Consider the following 20,119-nt stretch of genomic DNA (forward strand, 5'->3'; position numbering starts at 1 on the left):
GTTGGAGGAGCTTGTCTTCTGTCTCGTCACATATAATTTTAGTTTAGCATTCCAACTTTTGTAGGCCTCCTTGCTCACTTCATAAACCTTAACTGCTTCTCAAGTAAAATGCTGCCTTGGGTGAACAAGCAGGAGCAAGAGTCTAATCAGCTTCATTCCCTGTTCTTCTCTCCGATCTGCCTCCCTCTCCTAGCCCAACAGCACAGTCAGCTGTGTGAGAAATTCCACAGTGAAAGGGTTAGCTTGAGTCCCTGCAAATTAACACAGTTCTCCTAATGTAAGAATCACAAATGCACTCGACGTGTTCTGGTAAGCAAGTCTACTATAATTCTTCATTACATCTCAAATAAAGAATGGCAACAATTCAACTGATTGCAGCAGCCCTTCTTTAGGTTCCTGTTTTTTAAAATGGCATAAATGTCTGCCAAGTCAGGTAATTGCCAATGAAAAGGAAGAAAGTGGGCTGCTTTATTTCCTGGTATTTTCTTTTAGCACTTGGGATTCGGAAGACTCATGTATTTTAATTTACCAGTGTGCAGAAATTGAAACTAGTCACTAGAAACAAGCTTGAAGTGCCATCTCTTAGTGAAAGACTTACCGTTTTTCAGTGATTCCCATTTTAAGAAATTGTTTCAAAAAGCAAGGCACCAGGGTTAAAACAAGCTCTTTTATCTCTTTTTAAATATGCTACAAGTCTTTAAATATACTCAACAAGCATGACATTTTCCAAGTATCTTATTTTCTTTACACAGAATGTCAAAAGCACTGCAGGAAGTGCCACTATGGAATATAATTGATATGGAAGTTTTCCCGAGACTATTTTTGTTGTTACATTTCAAGATAAAAGCTGCTGAGTTTTTATACAAAAAGAAAAAAAGAAAAAAAAATCTTTTGCAGTTACTTAAAGCTGAAAATTAAGTATTTTTCTGCTAAAATTTTGACATTTTTCCTGGAATTGCTGACACTAACATTTTTAGTTTATATTCTGCAGCCCACTGTCATATTCACCACAGCTAACTTGAGCTCAGAGAGTCTGACCTTAGTTATCTGTAGAGGGGACTCCCTGGGCTTACCCTGTAGTCAGCAGAGATGTTGGGAAGGATCTGCTCCAGACCACAGCAGAGAGAGAGAGAGCAGGGCAGCATCCCACCCTCAATTGTATCTGCTAGGACCTCACCGCGTTGGTGACACCAGGAATCCTGCAAAACAGGGTTCCTTCAAGTGGAGGTAGTCTTTTTGAAACTATTACACATATTTATTTCCTTACTCATCTTTTTCCTTCTTCGGCTAGTAGCTTGATGCATCAGTTGTTGGAAGTTCTATATCCCACTGCTTCTTGTGAAAAGTTCTTGAAAGTTGAGCGTGGTGATTAGGACATTCCTTTTTCTACCCCAAAAATACATTTATCCCAGTGTGGATGGGGTGAAATACACATACACACTTCCCTGTTGAGAATAAACATCCTACATCACCTTTGGTCGTTCTAGTGTTAAAATTGTGTTGGGGTGGTGGAGAGAAGATGCTTCAGCTAAAAGTCAAAGCTTTTAAAGACACTGATTCTGATTCTCTGCTCCATTACACATTTTTCACACTGATGTAACTCCACAGGGCTTCTTTATCTCTTCCTTGTCAGTTGATAACAAGTAAGAAGAATGTAAATGGCCTGTGGCATCAGGCCCATGTAGCAGGCAGTAGCACGGTATTGTTTGGTGACTTTATGGTTACTTGTTGAGAATCATCTGGCTGAGGAGGTTAACTATTATCAACTTCACTATTAACTGTTAGAGTTTTAAGACAGCAATTACCACCAAAAGCCAATAGCTGCTGTGTCAACAGTTATTAGCAGAATTGGAGGTAAACTTACTGTTAGCAATATTTATGACAGGAAATACTGCTTGTCTTTATTTGTCAGTAAACGTTGGCTTTTAAATGACATGAAAGATTTTATATTGATTTCTATGGATTAAAGTCTCTAGGAATACTTTAATGTTTATTTTCTCCTGCGTTAATGTACAAGTTAAAGTTGAATCTGATGAATTAGGTGTTCTAGTATTAGATTTATTATTTGAGTGTGTAAAAATTCTTGAAAATCTGTATCTTATCGAACTGAGCTTGATTTCAGTTCTTCATTTTACAAATTGTGGAAGGAAATTTCCATTGTTAGAAAAATCACGAGTCTTCCCCTCACAGTTACAGGGAAGAGCTCTTAGAACGAAGAGGTGGGATGCTCAGCAGGAGTAGGAGGTGTAATCAGACTGACTCGCCATGAGGACTTGTAGGGGTTGATTTGTAGCCAGTATCTGCAAAATCAACTGCAGGGTTCAGTTTGCAAACACTATTGCAAACCAAACCCTGCAGGGTTTGCACGGCTCCGGTTACTATTATTGCTCCTAGTAAGGCTTATTATCCTGTCACAGAAGCTGTAAGAAAGTCCGTCTCTCCACTTTAAACACGATAAGCCTTTGTCACCTACATTGCAATTAATGTTAAAAATAGCAGAGCGCCTATGATAAGATTGTGACTTGCAGGCAGTGAGCCATTGTCCAAGTGCTGGAGACTTATCTGGAGGGGCAGTGAGCCTGCACAGCACTGTCAGTTCGCTGATTGCCATTTCTCTTGGAGTTTGATGAAATATTCATGTCTTTGCTCTGCTCTCTGCAAGCACTATTGATTTCTTGTATAAACGCAGCTATATTTAGTCTAGACAAATGGAATGTGGATTGCTGCTGAATAAATGGGATGAAAGGCGGGGGCTTTGCCTGTCCATTTCTCTTGGTCTGGGGCAATTATTTATAATCAAGAGTAGTTTTTGTAAGTTAAAGGTGATTTTTTATAATTTAGCGATTAGTCTCAGAACAAAAGTAAGCACTTAGACACAATCATTTTGTTGGGATAACAGGTTAAGAAGACAAATTATGCTCTGAGGTTTACAGTCACAGTTGCTAGGATAAAAAAAAAAAAAAAAAAAAAAAAAAAACCTAGCAAATGTTTTCAGAATATTAACAATGAGAGAATGTGCTCAGTGAAAGAAATCCGGTGCCTCACATCTTCTTTCTGTAAAAAACCGTTGTATATTTGTATATTTTATGCCAGTAGGTGTTATTGTGCAGTTAGAGGTCAGTTCTGGCTGTTTGCTAGTTTTGACTTCTGCAGCTTTACTGCTCCTGTTTGCTAGATTTTTTCACTGCTTCCTTTTGGTTTTCTCATGGAAAACAAATACAGGTATAACAGAATAAAATTATAAAAATTGTATACAGTCTTATTCCCTGGTCATTTCCTGACATCATGTTTGTTTCCAGTTAACAATCTTATTTTTCTGGTTGAGTAGCAGGAATTGCAGTTAATGTGTTTGTATTCCACTGTCCTCTAGTGGATGGAATCAGAACTATCGCAGACCTGTGTTTGCCTCTTGTAAAAATGATACTTGCTAATTTTTTGATCTTTTTTAACAGGTAAAGTTATGCTCTGTCTCATCTCTTAATATGAAAACATGAGCTTTAAAAGTATTATAGTGAAAATCATCAAATCTCTCTCTCTTCTGATTTGTAGTCCCTTCTGTTTACATCAGGAGATGGAAGCCCACAGGCTTCTTCATTCTTCACTTTAATGCTGGATTAATAATATATATCATTATGGAAGCAAATTGAAATAGTCTAACGTGTTTTCATTTTCTTGCAAGACATACGTAGAGTACGGTGTCTAAGCTACTCCAAGCACAGTGGTGATTTTCCAAAAAGCTGTATTAATCCTTCTCGTGGTGTGTGTCCAATATTTTCTTGTAATTTCATGTGTGTTATTCCAGTGGGTTTGCTAAAAAGCCAGGTGTATTATATACAATATCTATCTATCTGTAACGCCATCTTTGGATAATCTACATGCTAGCTTTCTCTTTTTAGAAAATCTCTTTCAACCCAGAAGAACTACAGGCCCTCACATCAAGCTAAAGATGTGCCCGGAGCACTTTGTTGTTAAGCATTCATAGAGTCTGGGAGGTTCTCACTAAATAGTGCTCCTGAAGGCTGAGACATGGTTTTAGAAGTGAATTGCTTGTTAATCTATTTAGCAGAATATTAATCCAGGAATATAGTTTCCAGACATTTTCTGGAAAATGATAAAATGGTTTGGAAAATCTCTGGTTGCAGAAATATTAGAAGTTTTCATACTGTATAGTTTTCATAAATGTTGGCTCTGTACATTGAAGGAGTCTTTGAGTGAAATTGTTCTTTTACCCAGTAGGAATCATCTCTATTCTGCTTCTCCAGTTATATTTGACGTGTATATGTTTTGTTGTTTTCCTCTCTCAGTGGATGTGAAGTCAGAGGTTCCCGTGGGATTAGAGCCTATCTCACCGTTAGACTTGCGAACCGATCTCAGGATGATGGTTCCCATGGTGGACCCAATTATGCGTGAAAAGCAGCTACAGCAGGAGCTACTTCTGATACAGCAGCAGCAGCAAATTCAGAAACAACTGCTGATTGCAGAGTTTCAGAAACAGCATGAAAATCTGACCCGCCAGCATCAGGCCCAGCTGCAGGAGCACATAAAGGTAGCAACATTTTTAATTTTTCTCTCACTATATTTGCAAACTGAATATGCTGAGACAGACTCAGCTAAGGGGAGTGTTCCTGAAAGATTTTCTGTGTCCGTGAGATGGAGTATGAGTGCTTATTCCTCTCTATTTGGGTGACAGAAGCATGTTCAAGCAAAATAACTGCCAGCAAGTTGTTCCCAGAAGATCAAAATAGTATTATAAGACACCCCAAACTCATGAAGTCAGGAAATCCACAGAAAATCAAACTACCGATTTCACAATGTTAAATTTTCAGCCAGCCTTCAATATGGCTATCTTTTCAGTGTGAGCAATTTTGATTATATTAAAAGACTGCTTTTTTTTTGTTGTCTGAATTTGTGCCCACAAATCAAATCAATAGACAGGTAGATAACATTTGCGTTTGTGAAACAGAGGTAGGCTAAGCAAACTTTGTGTTTTCACTCTTCTCTGAGCTGCCTCACATAATGTTAAAAAAATAAAAAAATAAATGCATGTGCAATGGTAGGACTGCTATAATGGATTTTGACTGTGAATTTATGATGTTGCCTTTTTTTGATTTATTTATATTTTTTCTTCTGATTTACTTGCTGTTATATTATTGTGCTAAGTTTCTGCTGGACAAAGCTGACAAATGCAGCTGAGCACAGCAGCCAGGGTTTGGTGACACACTGGCAAAGAGTGTAATGCAGTTTCCATGCATTTTTGCCAAAAGAGAAAGATGAGAAACCACAGCAGCCAGCTGCTACCTGATAGTAGAGTTCATTTTAGTGACAGCTGGTAATGCACTATGCTGCTAAAAAGACAGGAAAGGCAGTTAGGAGGTAAAAAGAAGTGTAGGCACACAGAAAGCACTAATACAGAGTTATTTATGGGGTTTATTTTGGCCAGGATTGACCTAGAAAACACTGCAAACTGCACTTTCTCATGTCTTTTTGTTCTGTGCAAGTTACAACAGGAACTCCTAGCCATTAAACAACAGCAAGAACTTCTCGAAAAAGAGCAAAAACTGGAGCAGCAGAGACAAGAGCAGGAACTGGAGAGGCATCGCAGGGAACAGCAGCTTCCTCCCCTCAGAGGCAAAGAAAGAGGTCGAGAAAGTAAGCACCAATGTACCATGAACTCTAATATGAAATTAATGTATTCCCTTATGCCTTCTTGCAGCTGTAGTGGACAATGAACAGAGATCTGAAGCAATTCTATTCTTGTGTGAAATATGCAACTATAGAGTAGTCAAAGCTGTGCTTGCAGAAAGGCAGAGCCACCTGTTGCACCCACAAAAACACACTGCTCTTTTGTGTGCAGACTTGCAGAACTTCAGGAAAGCACCTTCTTGTCAGACCTGTATATATGCCTCTCAAGTAACTAGCTCTTTTTATGAAATAAGGAGTTTGACAGCCTAAAGCTTCACTTGAGAATTTCTCTGTGAAGAGGTTATTTCTCAATACAGAAATCACTATGAAACAGCACGCCATGTTACTAAGTAATTTGAGCATTGTTTTATGTCTGAAAATATAACAAAGTGTTAAGAGTATCTTCAGCTGAGACATCTGAATACTTCTGCCTGAGTTATAAGACCAATATGTTTTCAAACTGCCTTGTGTTTGGTTTTGGTACCATTTCATGAGACACAACAGTTATTTCTAGCTCATACATATCTGTAAGGTAAATGACAGATACAAAAGATGCTGTTGGAATTTGGTGTTCACTAGAGGGAGACAGATACAAATAATTCTCTTTTGTCAAGTCAGCTTAAAAATCAGGTTGCAAAAATAGATTGTGAAGGTATTTAAAATGAAGCTGCCACAAGGAGATACTGTTATTTGGCCTCCTAGTTGAGCAAAAAATATTAACTAACAGAGACAAAACGAGAAAAGTGTTGTACGTAATGCTCAGGGGGATCATACACTCCTGCCTTTTTTTCTTGGGTGGAAAACTGTATTAGTTCAACAGATGTGGGTATACCATACTGTAGACTGGAAATGAAGGTGTCCATGGGCTTCCATTACTTTGGTAAACATCCCTGAAAGCATTATATTGCTGTCAAACAGAGCTTTCAAATAATTCTTGTTTAGGTGGCAGCGGTGATGTTATTTTCACGTTCTTTGGGGGAAAGTGATGGGTACATCTGTTCCTCTGTCTGCATAAAGCTTTCTTGGTAGAGAATTAGAAATCTGAAGTTGTTCCTTTATCCTCTTCAGCCTGCTCTAGTCAGGTTCCTTGCTCTCTGCAACATCAATGACTTTTCAAACCACCAGCCTAATGACCCAGAAAGGCAAGGGTGGAAGAAGCCCCAAGGATCAGATAGGTAGTGTGAAAATCAGCATTCATACTAACAGTTGGACTTTATTTATGCTCACGCCAGACGATGGGCAGCGGTTTGAACTTCATGCTTCCCTTTACAGTTTGACTTCTTGCAGCACTTGTGACCCTCAGGCCCAGCCTCAGCATATGCTGATGATGATCTTCTTAATGAGTAGAGGAGGGAAGAAACATAGAAAAAGTGGAGTTAGGATCTGAAACTGAGGGGTAGTACAGATATTTTATGGGAATGAGGTCACAGGGGGACATGCTTACCAGCTAGCTGTGCTGTTGGGTAACCAAATACTTAGAGTATCACTATTCCCTAGTGCTGCTACTTTCAAAGAAGTATTTTTTTTTTTCTTCCCTTTTTTTATCACTGTTTGGGGAAAACTGAAATAATTTTTGTTTCCTTTTTTATGTCCTTTTTACAAAGAATATTAAGACTGAGTAAAGAGGCGTGCCCCATGCTGGACATAGGAATCAATAGTTTAATTTGACACTGACGTGCCCTGCTGATTTTGCTCTATTGAGCTAGTGACTGAGAGAGGTCAAAATGCAGTATGTCTTTCTGTTGTGTTGGTCTTTCTGTCATTTTTGTGTCATAAGAGTAGAGTTATTAACTACAACAGGTTTCTGTGGTCTATCTTTCAGAAATCACAGGTAGAGGCTCTTAAGTGGCATGAATAAAAAGGCTCATTGATTCTGCAGAGCTCTGCTCATAATCAACACTGTTCAAAGGGCAGATTTGCTGCGCTATTACTATTGCTTTACAAAAAGAAAAAAACGGTCTTCACTGCTAACTCAAAATGTCCTTTTGTTCCTATCTTTTTAGTTCTGTCATTGGTTTTGGATTTGGGAATTATTAGGAAATGCTCTAAATTCTTTAGATATATCTGGTCTTGGATAAATGGCCTCATCTACCAATGAAAAATTCTTTTATGACTTCACTGGATTTTGGGGTTAGGACCAACTTCAGTCTTCTATAAACATTAATCCAAATGTTATCTCATTTTGACTGATTTCCACCAACATTTTTTTAATTTACAACATTTTCAGTAGCAAGAATGTGGACTGTTTTTTGTGATATAGTTTTTGTTTTCTTTAAAAATGTAATTTTTAAAGTAAAAATGAGATATGTTTAATTCTGTGTGTCATAGGGGCAGTGGCCAGTACGGAAGTGAAGCAGAAACTTCAAGAGTTCCTGTTGAGTAAATCAGCAACAAAAGACTCTCCAGCAAATGGGAAGAATCATTCCATGAGCCGCCACCCCAAGCTCTGGTACACGTATGTTCAGTGTTAGGCTGTTTCTTTCCCATGTTGAGGTATCTACTTAAATTAGCCAGAAGGATTCTCCAGCAGGGATGCTGAGAGTTTAACTCCAGAACAAGATAAAAATTCAGCCAAGAAGTTAGCAAAAAGTTTCATGTATCTTGTTGAACCGAAGAGTACTCGGTGGGCAGTGATAACATGAGAGCTGTACAGAACACAATGGCATCAGAAATTTGTATAAACCTTTTATTTCAACTGCTTCATCTCTTGATGCCATCACAGATTTTCTAATCACACTTGATATTTTCCCAAGTCTCTTCAATTTTTGCACTTAGAACAATTTGTATTTGATCTACTTGGATTTTAAATCAATCACAAAACTTGTTTCTTCGTGAGGAGATGGTTTCCCAGTCAAGTTATTTGTATGATGTAAGTAAGTCACAAGGATTTTGAGAAGGATAGTGTTTTTTTTTAACCCTTGTTACTCTGATGGATTTCAGTGTCCAAAACTACATATTCTGACGATGGCTTAGCATTTATAAGAATCTGCTTAGGCCACTGAAACAAGTGATTTTGTTGGGTCCTGTAATGCATATATTACTATTCTAAGAGTTAATATTTTTTTATTTATTTTTAACTAATTAATTCCTTTCTAACTTCCTCATTATAACAGACACATTCTTATAAGTCATTAAATAAAATAATAAAAAAATCCGTCTGCATTTCCAAAAGATTTCAACATTATCCCCAAACTGGCCTTCAGTATGACAAGCAAAAATGCATATAGTACATCAGAATTTTATCTAGTACTTGTCCTTTTTATAAAGAATTACTGAAGGCCTGCCATTGGAGTTTCCATTTGGAGCTAATCAGAACATTGTGGCAACATGATTTAATGCACAGTTACATTATTTCTGGTGGAGATAGAATAAATAATTTATTCCAAGTAATGTGAAAATTCTCTTGAGTAAGATTTCTGGACTAATAGTCTGAGATTAGTTCTGAGTCTTCAGATGGGTGAGAACTAGAAGCTCTACAGAGGGATGCCTTCTGCTACACTAGGGAAAGTAGTGCCTCCTTTCATTAGTGCCTCTCTTTGATAGAGACATAGTATTACTGGATTAGCCATATTACATTGAAAACAAAGGGAGAGGCTCTGTAAGAGGCCAAGTAAAATGATGTTTAGATAAATACAAAGTATGAACATTTCTCTCCTTTCCCCCTCTCTCCCTCTAAATAAAAATATCAACCAAAAAGAAAAACCTGTATCAAGGCCAAATGATGCAATTTCTTTGCAATTTGCTGTTTCCATGTTCAGAAAGATCTGCCCACACTATTTCCTTCATTCAGCAGTTGTCAGCAAGTGTTCTTCAGTTTGGAGCTTCTCTGCTGATGTGAGTGCTATGTGCTGCAGTTGTGTACTCAGAAAACTTCCAGAATGAAATGAAATGCAAGGATTTAGCTTCCCTGTCCCCTCTTGTCTAAATAGTTTGCACTTTTTTTCAACAGATAGTAGTAACTCAATATTTCTGTCAGTTTTATATACCAACAGTACCTCCCACCCTCACACACACACTCACCCCACCCTGAAAATCCACCCACGTTTTGTTAGAAAAGGCTGGGTCAATACACATCTATTTGTACGTAATACACAAGACTTAAATGGCTTGCGCTGTGCTTCAGATGGTTCATATTAAAATGCAGCAATCTAAAATGGTCAATTCCCCAAACTGGTGACAGATCCTGTCTGTAGGTCAACATGACTCTTATCCTATGTGACTTTTATAATGAGTGCAAAAAGCACATTCTTGGGAATCCCGAGGAGTTCCATAACTTACTGTAAAAGTGAAATTGGTTACATGAGCCTGTGGTTTGTGCACACTTAGAGGAACAAGAACATAAACACAGCTGAGACATGTGTACAACATGTGTAGATAGTTACTGCTGGTCACAAATTAGCATTACTGTTACATAGTTACTGCTATTACATACTATTACATAGTTACTGCTGGTCACAAATTAGCATTGCGACTGCTAATTTGTGACCTCTCTGTGTCTGCTGCAGGGCTGCCCACCATACCTCACTGGATCAAAGCTCTCCACCCCTGAGTGGGGCCTCGCCACCGTACAAATACACTTTACCAGGAGCACAGGATGCCAAGGATGATTTTCCACTCCGTAAAACGGGTGAGTTAGAATAGTTTATTCGATCCTCTTACCCAGTAATTCTCCCACCCTTTATTTTAACCAGGCTATCCATCAGCAAGGCATATATCATAATCCACAAAGCCTATTCAGGATGATACTAAGGGTAAGTTCAAAGATCCTGACTGTATCTTTGCAAGGTTGGATTGACCACACAGTATCAAGAGTCAGTATTTCCCAATGATAACAGCTAGTGCAAGCTTCAGTCCTGATAAGCCTAGTTTCTAATCAAACCATCATGTCATGGATCTTTATGGTATTATTTTCTTTATCTCAATATAACTTCCAGGTTTAATAACTCTCTGTCTCTCTTTTGCATGGTAGATACATTATCTGTCTTCGGTATGCTGCCTTTAGACAAAGTTTTTCAGGACATTGTGAGGGGAATTCCTGGAAAGAGGTAGAATTGGAATAATATGATATTTTGTGACCTTGATTGCCAAAGTTTATACACATATCTACATACACACACATATACATGCACACATTTTTATGTGTTTTTTACACATAGGAATGTATAATAATTTACAATAGAATGTTCATTTGAACATTTCAGAATGTTTCAAATGAATTAGCAAATGAATTGTTTTTCTTGACAGCAGGTGAACTGTAGACTTGTCTTTTTCTGCACCATAAAGCTAGAAGGATGATGGTGGAGTCCATGTGGCTGTTGCCTCAGGTCCTTGGTGCAGTGACCGGTATCCAGGAATGCAAGGAGACACTAAGAGGGGAAAAAAGAGAAAGAAAAGAAAACATTAGATCGCTTATTGCATGAGTCTGCTGTTGAGTGATATAGTTACATTCAGAGGGAAAGTCTGACCCCCTACTGTGCTAACAGCCTTTGAATGTGATTTAGCCACTGGGAGATTGAAAACTCACTGCAAAACTGGTATTGACTTGAAAAGAAGCGGCATTTGGAAGTAGTATGCATTTGGAAAGAAAACCCAGTCTGCATCTAATACTTTGGGGCAGACTCTCTAAGCTCATGTTATATCCCCAAATATTTTCAAAAGAATGAAAAATGAAAAGCAAAATGCTAATTTATTCTGGGTGAATTATTTAATGTGATCTTTGTACAATATGTAGTAATATAACAAGATTCTATAAAAATCCGATTCAGGCAATTTGGTCACAATAAGCCCTTATATGTCTCTCTGCTTAATACTACTGTACAACATATATGTTCTGTGTCAATAGGCTATACATTTTCATTTTTTAAACAAAACAATACACTCTACATCTTTTAAATGTTGTGAATTCATCTACATGTTTTTGAAATGCAAGTTTTAATTTTTCTTCCATGTTTATATATCTTAAATGTTATGATTGATATTTATGATGTGTCAGACTGTTGATCTGTAAAACAAAACATTTTCAAACATTGTAATAGTAAAGTTCTCGTGCAGCTGCTAATACTTTTATATCTCTGTGGGGGTTTCAAAATATTCCTTAATTCAATTCCCATTGTCTGCATAAGAGGACTATAATATAATTAAATCCAGATGTCTTCTATATGTTATTCCAAATATTTGGGCATGCAATGCATCAGTTACAAAATCGGACAAAGGACTTGATGACTCTCTGAAAAGATATCTACAGAATAAATAGACAAATACTAATATAATCATTAGTATAACCATCATTATGACATTTACATAGTGAATTTGGTAAGAAAATAGAAATGTAGTGTCCAGCATATTTTATGTTAGCAAGGGTGGGTATTTGGTAACTCTCTGCATCCATGAAAGTAACAACTGTTAAATATCCTGTTTACAAGTTCAGTCTCTCTCTATCCTGGAGTTGTAATTCCAGCCTTCAGCAACATCCCCACAAACGTTCCAATGATTGTTCATCAGGTTGAGAGTAAAAGCAACAGGAACCAGACTGACACAAATCAAATGACCCTAAACTTATCTGAGTAGTTATAGGGCCATCCTCCAGGCAGAGGGGACATTCTGGAGCCTGTGTCATCCTCATGGGACCTTACCAGACAAAGATGTCCCATGAACACTCATGTATATGGACAGGCTATAAGCCTGCAGAAATCTGACCTTTGCCATGAGGGGTGAACCTCTTTTCCTTTCCTTTGGGCTATGAACGCTTATTGCCACTGGCTCCTGGTAAACCCTCTGTGGTGCTGAACCTGCATGAAGTCAGTGATTCATGTGAAAGTAAACCTCACATTCTTTTCAGTCTTTGGAAAGGAATAAATATTTTAGGCTTTAATCACAGTTTTGGTTTGCTTCTCAATTTTATTTTCCATAAGCATAATACAGAATATAGAGGTATCTTTCTCTTCTCCAACTTTGACGTAATGCCCTTGGAAGATAAGTCTGATTGGACTGATTTCTCTAAGATCAGATTAATGAGAAGCAAAACTGAATGATTCTTTCCTGACATCCTGATATGTTAGTCACTACCAGGGGAACACTGAATCTCACACAGGCATTGCAAATCCTCAGACTTTCTTGCTTAATTACTCAGTAATCTATTTAACCTTGGCTTAATTAGTCCTGAAGTGCCATTGATTTATTAATCTCTTTGAAATGGATGCAGATAGGCCATGGTTAAGAGGAAAATACTCTGTCCTGTCCAGTTTTTATTCTTCTAGCGTCTAGATTAATAGGACATGTAGGTAACTAGGGAAGATCATAACAATCTTGCTGTCTATGTTTACAGTGAGGTACCAGAGTTAACATCGTAGTGGCAGTGACTGTGGTTACTCTGTACCTCTCAGCCATGTGTATTATTTCTTTCCTTACAAGATTCAGCAGAACTTGTCAGCAGCAGGCTTCACAGAGCTTCGCTGCATGGAGAACTGGGGCTATCCTAGGGGCTTGAGGCCAGGATATGCAGCTTTGCACAGCTGCAGTCAGATGCTCTGTGCTGACAGACTTTCAAAAAGAGCAGAGCAAGGGGAGCTATTGCTTCACTGAACAGATAAATACACTATAAGGAGAAGCTACATACCTGTAGCTGAGAGCAGAATTTGGCCCAAGTAGTGTAAGAGCAAAGTTTAAAAATGCCCAGGATTTCACCATGGAGACCTGTTGTAACATGTGAGTTTTCTGCAAAGCACCCAAAAGCCTGAGCAGCACATGGTTCATTAACTTTCAATGAGACTAATGTGTCTAAATTACCCAGAGAGGTTTGAAAATTCCTCCCAGCTACTGAACACTTTTGAAATTCATACTGACTGCTATAAGAGCTCTAATGGGAGCTGTGCACTTTTGAAAACCTGATCAATTAATATAGGGAACTTTTGATTACTGATTTCCATCATTCAATTGTCTGTCTGTCTAGGAAATTATTATCTGCTTGAAGAGGTTGCTGTAAAGTTAGCAAAACTTTTTTTTTTTTTTTTTTTTTTTTTTATAAATGCAGAAATTCTGGCAAGTGGCCATTATGTTTGCATTTTCTTCAATCTGTAACATTTCATTTTTTGTGTGCAAGTGTTGATGCACACCAGCAAAGGCCAGTAAATTCCAAAAAAGGTTAGCTCCTTAACCAAAGATGCATGCTTTTATAAAATGTTGCTAATGGTAGAATTTCTGTATTTTGCCTCATATTTTGTCTCTTGTTGGAAGAAATTTCCAGGGACATCAGCAAATAAACTGTTTTTTTCTTTCATGAGTTTAGTACAATCATGAATGGGAATGGGAATCACTATTTTTATTTGTTTTGGTTTTATGCCAGTTGAATCTTTCTTTGCTCACGGACCTTCTAAGCTTACGTCTTGCATTTTGCTCAGGGATCTGAGGAACACTCACAATAGAACTATTTGAGAAGATGTCTGTGGCTCGCTTTCCAAAAATTGGAAGCATGCTCAATGGAAATGTAGAACTTTCTTATTTTATTTTATTTTATTTTATTTTTTAAATAGCAAATAGTACAAAGTTCTAGCTTGGAGGGGAGAAATTATGTAATTTCATACAGGAGAAAACAGGAGAGGAAGGATTTCTTAATATTGTGATGAAAGGGAGGAAGAAAGCTGTGCTGCACAGTCATGAAGATCATTGTATAAAAACCATGTTAGGTTAACCTGATTAGGCAGTAGAATAACAGCATAGCTGTTGTGCAATAAGAGTGAAAGATTCCTGAATGAGAACGAGAACTCGGTACATGTAGGTTTTAGTTTAGTTTAGTTTAGTTTAGTTTTGTTTCAAAGAAGAAATAAATTCAAATATTTCCTTACCATCATTCTTTCTGCACTTAGTGACTCAGTAATTTACTGGCGCGGTTGAAATTGAGGAAAAAAACATTTCATGTGTGAAAGTTTTTCTCCTCTTCCCTTTCATGCCACCAAATTTCATTTCTGTTTGCATTTTCTAGGATAACACTCTCCTGTGAAGTAATAGCATATGAAAAAGCTAGATTTCTTTTGGTCTTCAGTATAAAAAAAAATAGGCTGAGAAGATCACAAACCCTCAATTATCATGTCTGCCAAAATGAAGAAGTCAAACTCAGTAGAGAGAGTCATTATTTTTCTCTGAGTTTATGAGCAAGGACAACAAATGGGAGAGGTACTTTCTTTATTGAAGCAGGGAAAGAAGGCAAACATTATGTAATTTTCCTCATTTTATTCTGCTTTTCAGAGATGCTAAGCATTCCTGTTTCCTGCAGTCCTTGGTTTCCTTAGTTAATGAGCAATCTTGACAAATTTGGGCTAGGTGATCTGACTGAAGAAAATCACCAGCACTTATCACAGTGTAGGAGACAAAAAAGAGGTATCCTGATTGTCAGCCCTTCTTTTTTTGACTTCTATTCCCATATAATTCACTAAATTCACTATCAGTAAGTTGAGAGGGCATAATCAGTAGTAAGCAAAGCAACTTCCACTTGTAGTTGAAGAGTGAATTTGAAGTAAATTGTTGCTAGCAGCTTCTTCTGGATTTGTAGAGTGGATGGGCCAAAGTTGAGTTCAGCCATTGGAAGCCACCATCTCTAAGGAAATGTAATACTGTTGTAGCTACCGTGCCATGCTGCAGCCATCGTCCTCGGTCCCTCAGGGTTCTGTAACTTTGTACAATGGGGGTGAGAAGCAATGCTGTGTCACTATGGCTTGAATTAGAGGGAAAATACTCTGAGACAGTTTAAAACAAAATACAAATGAATGCTAGGGTAGGTTGAATGACACTGACAGAGAATAAAGAGCTTGCATTGCTGTGCTTTGGTATGCATGCCAAGGCCTGCACCATGATTCAACAGGAGTCATCTCTACCATGATTCCTATAAAGGGAATCACCATCTTACCCATTAGCACAAGTTGGTTCCTCTAGGATACTTAATTTAACACTTAGTATTAATTGCAGGAAAACAAGGTGTTGAACATTGGTGATTATTCTTACTCAATTTCAAGATGGCCTGGATTTTCATTGTGTTTTTGTTTTAGCAAAAATCCTGCTGCTTGTATGGTATATATGTCACCTTCTCCCTTGCTACTAATTGCTCTGTTGTGCCAAATACTGAATTTTCTTGATGGCTTATCTAATTATACAGTCCTGCTCTAAGTGATGTCCTAATTCTTCTTTTGCCGCCTGATGTGTAGCCAAAATTGAATTGCAAAGTTCTCCTTCATGTGTTTACCTAAAGATTTTCTTACACAAACTATGTATGTTTTCAGAAACACTTTATAAATCAGCATTAACAAGTAGCTTGCATAAATTTTTGGTAAGTAGGTAACCCAATACTAGACACCTTTTTTACTTTTGAACCTAACGGAAACATAGCTTAAATAAAAAAGCAGTCCTAAAATCTGAAGGATTTTGAGAGCACAGTTTCCATTGAAAATGAGGTGGAATGATTTTAATGGTATTTGAAAGTCTCTTCCTTCTGGGTAAATAAGTTACAAAATACTATATATAAAATTTGAAACATTTTGAATTCAGTAGCAAACAGTCCTGTTTGATTTGAGTGGAACTAAGTTTTTTCTTCTACTGTGTCTAGGGCAGGGACAGTTGAAAACTTTCAGAAAAGTAAACAAGAATATCTAAAAGATGGCAAAAAGAGAAACAGAGAGAGAAGCAAAAAGTGGAAATCACATGGTATCATATCATCCAAAATAGAATATGTTGGTTAGTAAAGATTGCACTTCTCCAAACTCCTGCAAAACATAGTTTCACTGAAAAATCTGTTCAAACCCACAATTCTAATTAAAGGTTTTAGCTGCCAAATAACATGTTCTAGCTAAAGCCAAGTAAGTATTACAGAGCCATTCATGAACAACGGCATAAGCTTTGTACTTTGCTTTTGATTTTCTCATGGGAAAGTAATATAAATGAGAGTGATACCTCCCTGTTGGCTTTAACTGTTAGAAATGCAAAGCATGCTGAAATTGTACATAATTCTCTTCCAAAGGAAAGGAAATAGCATTTCAATGGTTTTCCTCAGTGTCTCGTTGAGTTATGGTGGTGCACAATTATTCCTGTTAAATTACTCTACCAGATGGAAGGTTACATTGTATATTTAGCTAATTAAGTTGTAGGGGACTGGAATTATATCCCAGAGCATAAAGAACCTATCTAAAAGTAAACTTGTTTTAATTCAGTTTTGTTGTTAAGGTGCAATATCAATGTCTAATTAAGATTTTAAACAGGTGGGTTTTTTTTGGGAGACATGCTTCCACAAAGTCAGCCCTGCCTGCAGAAGTTAGACAAACATGCTTTTAAACTCCAGACAACTTTGGGGCCAAATTTAGCTCCATTTGCCTTCAGTGTAGTTATGCCTTCCTACCTTTGAGCTGAATGTGGCCAGAGTTTTCATCTGTTAGGAAAACAAGATGCACTGCCTTTCGGTGCTCTCATTTTCTTGGCATCCAGTACTGTTGTAGCAGAGTCCCTCTGCTGATACTCTGCTCTGCCTTTGAACAACCCTTAACAGTACACTTCAGCAATCTAGTCCTGTCCCACTCTTATCTATGGATGAAATAGGTGTCCTCTCAAAATAGGGGAGAAGATGATGGGGCTTAATCAGGAATTTCTGAAGGCTGACAAAATATTACATTACACTCTCTACCTGCCATCAATGAGCTATCGCTGCTGGATATTTTCATAGATTTAAATCCGTGGGATTTAATCACCCTATTAACTATTTTTTTATTATTTTATTTTTTAATGGGGCCTGGGGAACAACTTAGTAGTGAACATAATTATTTTATAAGAAATAAATCATGCGTTTAGTATCTAGGGGTCAAACTGTGGTCCTGTAAAAGTCTGGAGTGTTACACTTAGGGGATTATCTCTGACACTTCTTCACTGGAGAAAGTAATTTTTCCTTTGGAAAAATTAGTGGTTTGATGGATGTCAGAGGAGGACTTAGGATGAAGAGTGCAATTCACAATATTTGCAAGTGTATATGGCCAGAAGTGGAGGCAAGAATAATCAATTGGTTTTAATAATCCCAATAATAAAAACCCAACCAGCAAGACTGCTGGTCATACAGAACTAATTCTGGATATTCAAATGAGGGATGCCCTCTATGAAGTGACATGCTTCACCTTCTTCTTTCTCCTCTACAGTTCCTGAGAACTAAGGTTCAGTTAAGCTTCCATCATTATTATTAAAGTGCAAACAAATTACAGAATTTGAAGATGGACAGCCAAGATGAGAATTGATTTTAAACTATCCTTGTTCTATAGTCTATGTTCCAAGGCACTGTAGTATTATTTATTATTTATTATTGCAAAAGGAATATTATTTCATACGAAGAAGATTAAGAAGGACCTGACACAGCAATAAACCATGGTTTCAGCAGTTTTAACATGCAATGTGGGCTTTGGAGAGACAATGAAACCTATGGAGTCATTGAAACAGTTATATAGCCCACATTGGTGAAAATGCAAGGAGATGTTGTTCATGTGCCAAGGAACATAAATTATTAAGCATTCTTTCAAGTGTCCAGATCTTTTGCCTCACAGGTTACATGCAGAACAGATATCAATAGGAAATGCATCATATTGATCAGCCTTTCATGAAAAATATAAATCTCTCTAATTCTGGCTAAATGCATGCAGTGCTAATTCCTACACCTAACTCAATAAAGCATTACTAGAAAGATAATTCTTGTTTGTATGGGTAATAAAACAGCAATTTTATGTTTCCATAAATACTACAGTGAATAAGAAGGAAAAGTTAGATATTCAAAATGGCTTCAGGGTATATTGCATTTTTGAACCTTCTTTAGGAAATCAATGAAAAATTGGTAATCTTGTTAAATTGGCTTCCTTAGCCTGAAGAGGGCTGAAAAGCCAAGAGATCCCCTCTAATCTAATTAGCTGTTTTACCATGTGTTTCACTGAACCTGTTTTTTTATTTGGAGAATGGATATTTACCTTAGTCTGAATAAATAAAGTGTTCTACCTTTTACAGAAGTAAAATAAAGCAAATGACTAAAGGGTTTCACATATGACCAACATTCCCCTTAAAGCAAATGGTTGTACAGGAAACAGTTTCGGTATAGGCTGCAAGCACATTAGGTGATGCAAGCCAGAAAAACAAAGTGTCTCCATCCTATACCTCTGTATCTGGTGCACCCGCCTGGTTGGGACCACCCAGCGGTCAGGTCCGTGTAGCTCTTGGAAGAGCTTTAGAGGGGTTATGTAAATGGCTTTTTGTCTCATGAATCTAATTTAAAGCTCTTTCAGAAATGTGCTTTTAAATGACCAGAATTTAAAAGCCGTTGAGTCTAGAGAACTATACTACAGACTGGTATCTCACAATCTGTCAGCTCGTGGAGATGAATGTCCTAGGTGTTTATTGTCTGGTATTGTGTTGTACTGGAATGTGGCTTCCTACAGCAAAAGTTAGTCAGTCATGTAGAAAACAAAAAAGTCACTGCTCATCTTACCTATGTCTAATACATTCAGCCATGTGGAGGTGGTTGAAACAGTCTGTGGCTGCCTACAGGAAGCCAGAGCACAGGTCCAAAACTCCATGCAGAACACAGGACATTTACATGTCTGCTAGAACCGCATGGTGCAGCAGAAAGGCTGGGAGACCGTCAGGGCCCTCAGAAGGACAAACTTATTCACAGCTCTCCACAGAGCAGCTAGGGAAGCTGGAAGCAATTTTGATCCTTCACCTGTGTTCTCTCCCTCTACAGCTTTCTGTCTGAAATTGCTTGCATTCATAGTTTTGGTGAGGAAACCCAGACTATCTCCTCATTTAGCCTTTCTGATGGCATGAAAAGTATCTTGTGCCTTTCACAGTGCCTACATCACTGATGGGGAAACTGAGGAATTTCTCCCTAACCCACTACTCTCAGACTAAGATCTTAGGAACTTAGGTATGCCTCTTTTGGCTGTTCTCCTTGCAGTAGTAGTGAGGGGGATTAGACCTCTACCTTGATCTCCAGGGTCTGGCACGGCACAGAAAGGCAGGCTGCTTTGTTATTGGTGTGTATTACCGTGGTGAAGGGGAGCCCATAGGATGGACAAGGAACCCATTCTGTTATGCAGTGAATCCACAAAATAAAGATATCTTCACAGTATGTTTTCTTCCATTCTGCTTCTGCTTAAAAGGAAATCACCAGAGATCTCAAATTTATTTTGTTATTCACATTCAACATCTTCTAGAAAATTCTCATTTGTCTCAGTGCTAGAAAGAATCTTGACAACAGTTAAGCCACTGGTCTGCTGGCAATGCCACCATCATGCTAACCAGTATCATCTCAATATTTTCTCTTGTACCTCCAAAGATCTATACCCATACACAATCCTTTTCTGTGCATGGGTCTCTAATAGAATAGTGGGAAGGGAAGGGAAGGGAAGGGAAGGGAAGGGAAGGGAAGGGAAGG

The 20,119-nt window shown here is 37.8% G+C and overlaps 1 protein-coding gene across 17 annotated transcripts in view; it reads left to right on the forward strand.

The window, feature by feature from the left end:
• The window catches only part of HDAC9 (histone deacetylase 9), a 489,684-nt gene that overhangs the window by 245,516 nt on the left and 224,049 nt on the right, over positions 1-20,119 (forward strand). For 9 of the 17 annotated variants that reach the window (XM_035316621.1, XM_035316620.1, XM_035316616.1 and 6 more), the window contains 4 exons: positions 4,305-4,546; positions 5,499-5,649; positions 8,011-8,137; positions 10,188-10,309. In XM_035316621.1, coding sequence (XP_035172512.1) covers positions 4,305-4,546; positions 5,499-5,649; positions 8,011-8,137; positions 10,188-10,309 — 642 coding nt within the window. The remainder of the gene's footprint in view (positions 1-4,304; positions 4,547-5,498; positions 5,650-8,010; positions 8,138-10,187; positions 10,310-20,119) is intronic. The other 8 variants (XM_035316623.1, XM_035316618.1, XM_035316630.1 and 5 more) reach the window with 3 other exon arrangements.

Source organism: Oxyura jamaicensis, chromosome 2 (genome assembly GCF_011077185.1).
Source record: "Oxyura jamaicensis isolate SHBP4307 breed ruddy duck chromosome 2, BPBGC_Ojam_1.0, whole genome shotgun sequence".
Lineage (NCBI taxonomy): Eukaryota > Metazoa > Chordata > Aves > Anseriformes > Anatidae > Oxyura > Oxyura jamaicensis.